Raw genomic sequence first — 12,683 nt, forward strand, 5'->3', positions numbered from 1 at the left:
TAACTTGCTTTACTTTCAGTCGTGGCTCCTGAGTGAGAGAGAGAGAGATGTTAATTAGTTCGGACAACTCTATGAGTTGTTTTTTCTTAACTAAAACCTCAGTATTCAGGTTTAATTGCAGTGTTGGCACTTTGAAATAAATAAGTTGGTTTTGTGTTGCATTTTGGGCACTCGGGCTCAAAAAGGTTCGTCATCACTGACCTAGAGTGTCCCACAGTTTCAGCCTGAAGCCAGTGTTGGGGGGGGGGTAGTCCTTCTTTTAATAATTTAATATTAATGTAATAAATGTTAGTGTAACATTAATAGCTGCTGTTACCATAAATCTAATAAATTAAATTTATTTAAATTGAATATTTGTTGGTGTGATTCTGTGATGTGAAGGTTGGTCCTCATAGGGAACAATGGAAAATGGCATTGGCTGGCCAGCCTGCTCTGGGGGTTTCTGCTGTGGGGACCTTTTTGGGGGGCCATAACGTGGCCCCCTGAAGTCCAATCTCCCTGAAACTTGAGAGGCCATGATAGGGGGGTTGGGAGAGGGTTACCTGCAGGTTTGGTGTCTTTTGTTAGCATAATGCCACCCCCAGCCTCCTGGGAATCTTCCCCCTTCATTTGCTTCATATGGTTTTGTGTATTTTTAATCAAATTTTTCTTATTGAGATGCTCTGGTGTGAAGTTAGTCCTCTGAGGGAATAACGCTGCTGTGGGGACCTTTTTGGAGGGCCATGACATGGCCCTCTGAAGTCAAATCTCCCTGAAACTTGGGTGGTCATGAGAGGAGGGTTGGGAGAGGACCTTTACAAATTTGGTATTATTAGGGAAGAAAAGGGCCCCCCAAGCCCCCTGATAGCCAGGAGCAGTGTTTCCCATTGGAAACAACAGCCGAATCTTCCCTAATTATCCCTAATCGACATAAATACCCAAATCCGAAGCAGCAAGCTTCAGGTTCTGAGTTTACCCAAATTTTTTTCTTGCTCTGGGTAAACTAGAAGCGGGAAACCTGAATCTTTTGGGGGTCACACCCCTAGTAAAGATGTCAAATGATGCACTTGAGCATCGCTGGACCACTTAGCTACAGTTTCAGCAGGTGTCACACCTGCTGCCATGGACAGCCAGCTTTAGTTGATGGGCAGCTTGCTTGCTTTTGAGAGGTGTCTGCTGTAAGGGTTTCACTGACTATTTGATGTGATCAAGAAGAATGAGCCAACCTTCAAGGCTATTATGCTGCATACTGACTGGGCTTATCAAGTTGCAGTTGCTTTGATTTCAACCAGGTGCTCTATTAATTTGCCTGTGTTGCTGTGAGTGGTTTCCCAGTTTGCAGAGTGCATAGCAGTTCCCTAATCCACTGGGAAATGCAAAGTGTAGTCCTTGATAATAGGCCAAAGGTGACACATTCGCTTAAGACCCACCAGTGCTAGAATCAATATTGTTTGTGCTAAAGCAACCCATTTAAGTCCTTATGATATTTTGCTGTGTTATTCTCTCTAGTTAGCGGTGGGCTGATGTGCAGCAATTTCAATCAGCCAGATAAGCATCTTTAACCTCCGCACCAGGAGAGGTTGATTAATAGCATAGATGCCCTACAGGCAAGAAAGAATGTAAGAGGTTGGCTGTGCACTGAATGTGATGTTTATCCAGTTGTATTCAGAAAAGTCAGGGCAGGTTGTAACCTACCTCAAAGTAAAGCATTTAAAATTAAAGCTCAAACTCTATTTCTCCATAGTTTCTAGCAAGATATAAAAGCTTAACTCTTCTTATCACCTCCTTGATCATCTTCACAAGTAAGAATCAAATGTTTTCTGATCTTCCAAAAAACAAACAAACAAACCAATCTTGGGGAATTGCAATGAATAATTTGTTAAATGGTAATGTTAGCTGTTCTGATTTTTCCTGAAAAAAAATCACCTAGAGACACATGCAACTTCCAAGGGCATCTTTCTTCCACCTTGGATTCCCACTGAAATCCTTCTAACTATTTTAAAGTGTAAAATGCAATAGGCTCATCCGGTGAAAACATATGCAGATTGTGGCTCTGTTACAATTTTTAATTTAGTGTACCTAGTAAGGTTTCCTGAAAAGTCTATTGGAAATTATAGTTCAGGGAAAGAATTCTCTTTTAGAGGCCACTAGACCTGGCCTTCTTGGTGTGTCTAGGATTGTAGAGGGGTAAGCCAGTTTAAGTGGCTTGTGGTTTAGAAAGCCCATAGTTACCTTTTGTTGTATCCAGAACTTCCATTTCTTATACCTACGTTGGCAAATGTGCCACACAGTTAGCAAAGAAAATAAAGAAGAGCATTGCACGGTTCCAGGCTAGTTGGATGATATGTTTTCCTCTGCCACTTCCCCAGTCTGAGTGATCAGACGTGTGTTGTAAGTTCATGCTGGGAACTCAATTTCTAGGCATGTAACAACAACAACAACATTCAACTTATATACTGCCCTTCAGGACAATTTAATGCCCACTCAGAGGGGTTTGCAAAGTATGACATTATTATTCCCACAACAAAACACCCTGTGAGGTGGGTGGGGCTGAGAGAGCTCTAGAGAACCATGACTAGCCCAAGGTCACCCAGCCAATTCGTAGGGGCCAATTCGATTGGGACTGATATACTGCAATGGTTAGTCACCATCCAAAGGCCTTTTGAGGCAGGGTTGAAGACTGGGCTTTTAATTATTTTATACCAATGACATAATTTGTCTTCATTATAATATTTATTGTTAGATGTACATTGTTTCACAAATAATGACAAACTATATTCCATGTTCCCACACTCAGTTCTTTTTTCTTTTATTACTTGTAATAATTTCTTACTTCTAGTACTTAGATGTCTTTGCTTTCATTCATTTTGGGAACATAAATAAAATGTTTTTTTTTAAAAAAAATCCTCTATAAATCTGCAAAGCATAAATCAATCTATGAAAGTCCGAGAAAATAAAAGTGGCCTAGATTTGGTACCAAAGTAAGAGCCTCAAGAATGTATCTCACGAGGGCTCTCTAGAATCACGATGCTGTTATTGAAAAGGGCACTTCCTGGCACCTCCAATTTGGTCTCACATGGCAGACACCTTTCCAGCGCAGAGGTCAAAAACTAGACAGATTCGTATATCAGAAGTCATTGAAGTAATCGATGTTTTCCTTTCATGTTTGACCTTGATTTTCCATATCATACACTTTCTATAAAATGGCAATCGTGTGGATTTCAAAAATTTGAATGGAGAAAATGTGCTCTGAAATAGCAAGCCTTCATTTTTCCTCGGAGAGAGTCTCTGGCAAGAGGACAGTTTCCAAGGTTTGGTTGGCCTTTCTTAAGCAACAGCCCAAGTCAAGTTCCACATCAATAGTTTCAAAATTCACGGGACATCCGTTAGTGCAACTGCAGAAATTCAAAACATAGGTTAGCTTTACCAAGATACTTAGCAAAAAACAAAAACCCATATCCCAAAATGAGTCCCCTTTCCGCCCCTCTTTCTCCTTCTCATTTACCTGGATGACAAGGTCAAACTGTGAATTTACAAAGATTAAGTAGCTATCAACAAGGATAATATCTAATTATTAGGAATACTGTTTTTCTGCTGAGTAAGTTTGACATTTGCTCTTCTTGAATACTCATTTTAAAATTATTTTTATTGTTAAAAAGGGAAATCTCAAAGAAACACTGATAAAAAGCAGGTGGAATTTTGGTTTAACAAATGATTTTGATTGGACAACACAGAGTAACAAGGCATCACACTGTTGTTGGGCCAGGTGTTGGGCCAGGTTGTTGTTGGGCCTGGTGTGTATTATATATGCCTAAGAGGAACACTGAGTTCCCCCCACAAGGAATTGAAAGGAAAACACACACACACGCACTCCCTGCCCAGTTTACCATTTTTGTTACTGTGACTCCACATCTTTACAATTATGCAATAGGCTATCGCTAGCCATCACTAGCCAATCATGGTTTGGTACTTGCACAGTAAGTTATTCTGATTGGTCTAGCATCTTGCTAGAAGTGCCCCCTTCCCTTTTGCTGAAAATCACTCACCAGCGACTGGTAGAACTATTGATAGCCATCACAAGCAGACCAACCGCATAGTGCCAAAAGAAGCACATGGTCAGGAAGTTCTTGTTTCCAGCGTCTCCTTCACTCCAGCCTGGACCTCCCCATGGCGGGTACAGGACAAACCCAATCTGATAGAAAGAAATCCCAGAAGAGGGCAATAATTCTTTGGACATCTTATTTACTGAGGACTTCATTGGAACTACAGAGGGTCAGCCCTAGCTTCTACCCCTGTAAACTAAAATGAATGAAAAACAAAATTTGAACGAAGGTAGATTGGACAGCCTGGAGAGATCGTCTCCAAATTTATGCACTCCCCCCAAATTGAATGCTACCTAACTCTCAATCTCCTACAAGTTACATTCTCCAATTAATTTATTTAGATATTTTTTCCGTATTCCTCCTACCTTGTGGGACCCACAATGGTTCACAAAATACGTATTTAAATAAACAAACCAAAAAAATGAAGAATACAAAATGCTGTGTCCTGGATCCACTGGGGCAGCTTACTCTAGGCCATGGGCTGTGAGCTATGAGCTAAGGGTCCCTTTAGCTCTTGTCCTTTGACTTGCATCAAATGACTCCATGCCTTTGGCCACACCCAGGCTTAAATATCTGCAACAGGAGGGGAAATATAAGCCTATCTCCTTTCTCCTCTCTCTTGCCATGCACGTTGCACAATTCTGCTAGATTGCCATGTGTTGCAAATTGGTTTTCTGAGTTTTTGCCCAATATGGGATGCTACCAAACTTCTCAACCCCGCAAACCCCGTCTCAACTGTTTTCCTTTTCTGTGGTCTGAATCCTCGAGTCCTTATTTTTGCTGAATTTCGCCCATTACGATCATTCGTTGGGCATAAATGAGCTTAAATGAATGGTAGTGCCAGCATCATTCCAGATTGCCTTTGCCACACCTGTGATCCATGGAAGCTCCTACCCAGCTAAAGTTGTTGTAACCTGCTCTGAGACTACTCGCAGGGAAGACAGGCTATAAATTGAATAAATAATGATGATGATAATAATAATAAAGTCAGTAGTGACTAAGGCAGCAAAACTATGGTCACTTACTTAGGAGTAAACCCTATTTAACTTAGTGGGACTTGCTTCTGAGGAAACATGCATAGGACTGGGTTGCATGTCTCATTGTAAGCAATGCAAGAAGTTAGTTGTGACTAATTCAAGGTCCTTTTGGCTTTAAATGGGATAGACTCATGAGTAACTTTAGCTAGACTGGGAGACAAACGTGTCTGTGCAGAATACAGTCAGGAAATGTCCGACCCAAAGCCTGTTTAACCTGCCTTGTAGTTAAATGATTTAAAACTCAAGCAATTGCAGCTTGGACAGCCTTTGGCATCAGTCCTAATAAAGGTTATTCATAGAGATGGGCATGATCCAAAAAAAATTAACAATCCAGCTAATCGTGGATCAGCGCCGGCAACGATCCCGAATTAACGATCCACACCGATCATCTCCCGTTCCCGATGTGTGAATCGTGGAGGCCAAAGAGGGGCACACTGCTATTCCCAGCTACGTTGGAAGGTGGGTGGTGGCAGCGGCCGCCGAGCTCGGCGGGCACAGGGAGACAGTGACGAGCCACCTCCCCTCAGGGGGTGGGGGGTTTGGCTGCTCGCCGGCTGCACCCCCATGTGCCCGCCCACCAGGCCAAACTGGAGCATGCTGGTATTCCCAGCGATACATGAATGGTGGGTGCTGGCAGCCGCCGCCGAGCCTGATGGGCACGGGGAGGCGGCGATGAGCCGCCTCCCCTCAGGTCCCATTCAGCAACACAGGAGGTCTGTGTCTGGCCATCAGAGCTGCCTTTCAGGGTTTGCAGGGATGAGATTGGAGTGCCCATGGCTACAGAACACCCCCTTCCCTCTCCCTCCCCTGGGTGTCTTCTCCCAACTTGTGACTGTTTTGCTGCTCCGTGGTTGGAAGGAAGCCCTGATCAAGGAAAGCTGGGCTTCCATTTGGGTTTCCAGGGCGACAGAAGGAGGGCAAACAGAGCTCAGGCTTTCCCCTGGCTCCGTTGCCAGGGGAATAGATTGCTGGTGCCTGAGTGTCTGGATCCCCGATTTGAGCCTGAACGCAACGATCCAGGCCTCTCCTGATTGCTGGATCGTTGGCCGTGGACGATCACGATCCGCCAGGTCACGATCACGCAATTGCCATTATCGTGGGTTTTTTTCGATCGTAATGTGGATCGTGTATTCATGCTTTGCTTAATTGTCTTCATTTAAGTAATTAGAAAAACCATCTTGGAAAACAAACACCAAATCAGGTGTCTTCCATTAAATGAGAAATACTCAGCAAAATAGCAGAACAGCTCAAATGTCCCTTCTTTTGTGACATAAAATTGGAAGTACATTTCATACAGCTACAATGCTATCCTAAGGGCCAAAATAGACGAGATGGCATACTCATGGCTGCCACGATGTCATTGCCATTTTAAATTAGTTTTAAAATGCTGTGAGTGGGCCCATTGCAAAGTGGGCTGAGGGGCTTTTGTTTCCCCCTGTCATACCTTATCAAGTGCCAAAAATGGCTGTACCTGGCCTCCCCTTGTGACAGTTTCAGCACTTGAAAATGCCTGGTGGAGGGGACAAAAGCCCTGTTCTGTGGTTCTGAATTGGGCCATCCAGGCATTTTAAAATCACTTTAAAATGGTAATAGTATCATCATGGTGGCCATATCTAATTTGGCCCTCACTTTGGTCTGACTGACTTAGAAGGTCTTAACTAGAGGTGGGCACAAACCACAAAAATAGAACCATGAGGTTCGTGGTTCATGGATTTTCACGAACCAGGAACCATGAACTGGCACGGAACTGGGCCCAGTTATGAACTAGTTTGTGGTTCATGGTTCATGGGGTTTAAATACCCCTTTCCAGCTGCTTAGCAGTGGCAGGGAAAGGGGCGTTTGACAGTTTAAAGGGCCCTTTCCTGCCTTGCAAGTGGCAGGGCTCTTTAAACTATCAGCTGGCAGGTGGCAGGGGGGGATCCCCCCTGCCGCCTGCCAGCTAATACTTTAAAAGGCCCTGCTGCTTGCAAGGCAGGGCCCTTTAAACTGCCCAAATCCCAGCCCTCACCCCCACCCAACCCCCCCCCTCCACCAGTGGTTCATGGAAACCAGCTTCCACGAACCACTGGTTCGCAACCCATGAACCGGGCTGGTTCGTGGTTTTTTTGGGGTTGTATTCAGGTTCGTGCCCATCTCTAGTCATAACTCTGCTTTGAGTAGCAGTGTTAGACTTCAGAGGAGCCCGCTGCCTCTGTTTCTGCATGAGCTAACCTGGTCCCAGGTGCAGTGACTCAGGCAGAGATTTCACAGGTAACCTCCTACCCCTTTAAACGATCTCATCACATCCAAGAAAGAGGAGCAGAAGCTGAACTGGAAGGGGATAGATACGGTCATATCAGGAACTCATGCAGAGGGCAACTTGGTCTGTGGCTGGGTTCACTGGCGGTGTTACTTGTTTATTTACTATGGCATATTAGCACGCCTCATGCAGATGACTGATTGACGGTTTCTTGGCTCTGGGCTCTCATTTTCTTCCTTTTTTCTTAGATGTAAAGGCTACTAACCTGCCAAAACCAGGATCCTTGCAAAATGAAAAGGCTGGCTCTGAAGACTTCTAGGATGGTGTGATCTCGCAGGAATACTTCCAGCAAGCAGCTGAGGGCAGCTCCAAATATAGCAATGCTCAACAGAGAGTAGAGGTGTTCGGTCAACACTGCGCCCTGGTAGTCATGGAAATGAAACAGGAAGCCTGCCAAAACCCAAAGCAGAATTGCCAATTATTCAGGAGTATTATCAAAACTGAACTTTGGAGGATACGTCAATCAATAAGTACATGAGAACCCACCTGCATGTTAAACAGAGTCCCCCCCCCCTTTGTATTCATGCAGCCAAAGGAATGTTCAATTCATATATTTTGAGGGGGGAGAATAATTACACAATTGGGTGACCCATTTTGCATTGTGATACTCAGACTGTGAAGGTGGAAGATAATATTTTGCCCCTTTCCCCCTACCTTCTTATTCTAGAAATCCTATACCCGTCATGCTCTATCTGGGCAAAACTAATCACCGAGAAAGATTTGCACAGTAGCTTTTGGAGCTTTAAAAATCTTTAAAACACATAACATTGGGGAATATTCAGAGGTTGGCTCATTATTACCAACACTGAAATGTTGCAGGATAGACACTGTACAAGTTGAGGTGCGTAGCATCATCTGAAGGTTATGTGCCTGGTTATTGCTAAGTCAATAAAGGAGGGGAATGCAAAATCTTTTAATATATAGATAGAGCTTGGGATAGAAACAACATTGGAAAACCAAGAGTCAGGTCCAGTGGCATCTTAAGGACTAATTTGATTTCCAGGGTATGAGCTTTTGAGAGTCAAAGCTCCCTTTGTCTAGTTGCTCTTTAAGGTGCTACTTGACCCGAATGCTGAATCTTGCTCTTCTACTACAGACCAACATGGCCAGCCACCTTAAACATTGGAAAATAAATTCCTTTTTGCTAAACCATAATTGCCCTCTAGTGGGTCTAAAACATATTCAGTTTCTCTACTGCTGTGCTGCGTGTTAAAATTTGCTGATCGGTGTATATTCATGATCACAGACTTGTCATTTTAGGTGGGTAGCTGTGTTGGTCTGCACTAAAATAGCAGGATTTTAGTCCAGTGGCACCTTTTTCAGGGTGTAAGCTTTCGAGACTCAGAGCTCTGACGCTCAAAAACGTATACCCCAAAAATCTTGTTGGTCCCTCAAGTGCCACTGGACTCAAAGACTTCCCACCTGCCTCTTCCCAGTTCTTTACTCATAATAATTACTAATGAAACCTAGAATTGCCACTCGACAACATATGCACATTATTGGAATGAGAACAAGTTGAAATCAAAGCTTCCCCCCTGCTTACCTTAACTGTTTTTATAAAAAAAAATATTAGTAGTAATTCCACTGTTATGATCACAGTCTATTATTGTGATTAACAGCTCATAACAGTAACTTGATTGAAGACTGGAAGCAGACAGACAGAACCAGGCTCAATGGGAGCCAATTTATACATAAGAAAACCCCACTCCTTTTTAGCAACAACCAATACAAACCAAGTAGTTAGAAATCCTTCGTTTGCATAAACCATATACCTAGTAACTTATTTCCAGAATGGTGATTGGTCTTTATTATACAGATCTGATTGGCTGCTGCCAGCATGAAACAACCAATAGTAACGAAGGCTTCAGGAGCCTTAGTCCATCCTGAAGCTATGCCAATACATAACACAGTCCGTAGGACTCTGCAGTCGATCTTTTATGATGATGTAACAGTGGCTTTTGGCAGGCAGAGGTATCACACAGCCCCTCTGGTCATGGACATAAAGTTTGTGGGGGCAATGGGGCCTGAGCCCCTACTGGACTGCTAGCCATCAGCACAAGATGAACGCCATGACAGAGTCTGCCCTGGGTTTCTCCTGGCTTGGGCAACCTGTGAGCAAACCTGACAATCACAATGGAGGTCTGCCAACCATTTTTCTCTTCTGGTCTACATTTTTTTATTTTCTCCATTGCTTTCTGTAGGGTCATAGGGATGCCAGCCTCCAGGTGGTGGCTGGAGCTCTCCCGGAATTACACCTGATCTCCAGGCAACAGAGACCATTTCCCCTGGAGAAAATGGCTGCTCTGAAGGGTGAACTCTATGGAGGCCTCTCGCCTCCCCAAACCCTGGCCTCTCTTGGTTCCACCCCCAAAATCTCCAGGAATTTCCCAACCTGGACCTGACAACCCTAGGTCCAGGTCTCTGATTCTTTCCTTCATACTGACCTTCACTAAGGTGTGGCACTAGTTCCTTAACAATGCACCGGATGCTTTCCTTTTGTCTGCTCTGCTAAATGTTTTATACATCCCAGCACAGCTAATAGTGAATTGTGGATCTTCACTACTGATTGCCCCTTTTTGTTTGGGCTTTGGAGGAAGCAGAGTGGATGAGATTGTTAGCACAGGTCAGAATTCTTCTGTCCTATATTGATGGGAGTTGGAAATCTACTGGGGATGAGATGAGGTAGATTTAGGCATAATCTCATTTAGGCATGGGCCAAAACCCAGGGGAAACAGCAAGGATAATGTTGAATAAAAAGCCTACTCTTAGATAAGGAATACAGACATTCTTTTACTACTGAGATACCTTTGGCCACATCTGCTAGGTATGGTTGCCAGTCTCTAGGTAGGGCCTGCGAATTTCCTGGAATTACAACTGACTCCAGACTACAGAAATCAGTTGCCCAAGAGAAAATGACTGCTTTGGAAAGTGGACTCTAAAGATCCGATCTACAAGTGACGCCTGACACAGGTTGGACACTTGTCAGCTTCCCTCAAGTTTTGATGGGAAATGTAGGTGTCCTGGTCTTGCAGCTGTAATGGAGAGCCAAGCTGCAAGACCAGGACGCCTACATTTCCCATCAAAACTTGAGGTAAGCTGACAAGTGTCCAACCTGTGTAAGGCATCACTTGTAGCTTGGCTCTAAGTCACTATACCCTGCTGCTGAGGTCCCTCTCCTTTTTAAACCCTGCGTTCTCCTGGCTCCACCCAAAATCTGTATGAATTTCCCAACTCAGATTTGGCAATCTACAGAGATAAACTGGTTAAGGAACCACATTCGCTATGGAGCACTATCACAGATAACTAAGGGCCAAGCTAGAAGTGACGAATTACACTTGAATGGCAAGTGAACAGACTCACGTGTATTCCTCCCTCTTCACTTGCACTCCACTTGCACTCCACGTGATCGAGTAGAGTGCAATTGGAGTGCAAGTGAACAGGGAGGAATACATGTGAGTCTGTACACTTGCCATTCAAGTGTAATTCGTCACTTCTAGCTTGGCCCACAGTCTTCCCATCTCCTTTCCCAGATTAACAAGGATGGGATGGTAAGTTTTCTCAGAAATATATATAGCACATTTATTCTCTTTTAAATAAGTTTTAAATGTTCCTTGCTATCTTGAGGCAACCACATAGCACTTGGATTTTGATTTTCTACATATTCACGACATTACCCTTTAGCAAGTCCAAAAAATCAACCTCATGGTGGACTCTATTTTGAATCAATTGCTTCTCATACCCAAATAAGAAAAGGTTTTGTTTCAGTTCCTCACTTGTGTCTTTTGATGAAGTAATTTTTTAAATCATTTAGAATCTAAATCAGTCCTTGACTCCTTGACTTGCAGAACAAAAGAAGCTAAACTGTAAAACTAGAGTTGCTGTCGAGTTGTAAGCTATAGAGTCATTCTGTTTGAAATTAGATTTACTACTCATTTCTACTTAAAAGTATTGCCAAATCCAGTTTTCAGATGGCCTTTTCCAAGATCTTTTTTCAACTTTGTAGTAACTATATGAATATACCATTATATCAAAATGCCAATCGCTGATTTTTTTAAAAAAAATCCTCTAAAAAGCTCTCTAGTGGCATGTGAGGAGGGGACGAGGTTTGCCATAAGGACTGGAGCCGGAAATTCCAGACTTTCCCACCCAAATAGCAATCAGCCCAACTTTGTTGCAATCATTCCCAAAGCATAGCAGCATAGGGTTGCCGGCTCCAAGTTGGGAAATTCCTGGAGATCTGGGGGGTGAAACCTGGAGAAACCTGGAGAATGTGGGGTTTGGGGAGGGAAAGGACCTTGGCATGGCATAATTCCATAGAGTCCACCCCCCCAAAGTAGCCATTTTCTCCAGGTGAACTGATCTCTCTGGCCTGGAGACCAGTTGTAATTCCGGGAGATCTCCCGCCACTACCTGGAGGATGGCAACCCTATAGCAGCAACATCCAGTTTGGAAAAAATTGCAAAAATGATGAGAGAAAAAAAAAACATGGTGCTGGGAAGTACCACAATGCTATGGGGTATCTAGGGCAAATTCCCCAACAGTATTAAACCCAGAGATAGGAGATCTATAAATCTGGAACTGTTAGGGAATATTAAATATCCTTCTTTGATATTTCATATTGCCTTTGTGATGAGCCCAGTGGAAACCTACTGCCCCTCCTTTGACCCTTTTGTTATGTGCTTCTTTATGTGCTTCTGCTGACCTAGCTGCTTTTCTGTTTAGTGTGTGGTAACTAGTGGTGGTGGTGGAGAGGGCCCTCAAGTCGTAGCTGACTTACGGCAACCCCTGGTGAGGTTTTCATGGCAACAGACTAACAGAGGTGGTTTGCTATTGCTGGCCTCTGCAACCTTGGTCTTCATTGGAGGTCATTGAAGGCCAACTCTCCTTAGCTCCTGAGAGCTGATGAGATCACCTAGACTGTGTAAGTCAGGGTGTGGCAACTAGTTCAAGAGCAGATAGCTTCTTCTTTGAAGGGATGGTCCATCTCTGGATATACCCAGACTTACTGATATCCCTTCAGTCATTCTATATGTTAATACTCTTAAAAGTTCTCCATGGAGGCAACCTGTGCTCTCCACAGACACACATTGCCTTGGGAACTGGTTTCTATTTAAAAAACCTCAGCATGCAAATGGGCTCAGAGAGCTGCCGCTGTGGGATGGAAAGCTTGGGAAGGAGGGAAACAGTGAGGGGGAGGAGAGTTTCCCCCTTTCTGCTGCTGCTGCACATGCACAGAATTGTCTCCCATTCACATTATTTTTGCAC

General features: G+C 43.8%; 1 protein-coding gene across 2 annotated transcripts in view; it reads right to left on the bottom strand.

Annotated features, from left to right (window-relative positions):
- Positions 1–2,704: 2,704 nt before the first annotated feature.
- Positions 2,705–12,683, bottom strand: part of LOC129342055 (transmembrane protein 45B-like) — a 28,849-nt gene continuing 18,870 nt past the window's right edge. For both annotated transcript variants that reach the window (XM_054997536.1, XM_054997535.1), the window contains exons 4-6: positions 7,624–7,808; positions 4,026–4,171; positions 2,705–3,374 (exon numbers count right to left, since the gene is read on the bottom strand). In XM_054997536.1, the coding sequence (XP_054853511.1) occupies positions 3,245–3,374; positions 4,026–4,171; positions 7,624–7,808 (461 nt within the window). In that variant the 3' untranslated portion in view covers positions 2,705–3,244. The remainder of the gene's footprint in view (positions 3,375–4,025; positions 4,172–7,623; positions 7,809–12,683) is intronic.

The sequence above is a fragment of the Eublepharis macularius genome, chromosome 14 (genome assembly GCF_028583425.1).
Source record: "Eublepharis macularius isolate TG4126 chromosome 14, MPM_Emac_v1.0, whole genome shotgun sequence".
Classification (NCBI taxonomy): Eukaryota; Metazoa; Chordata; class Lepidosauria; order Squamata; family Eublepharidae; genus Eublepharis; species Eublepharis macularius.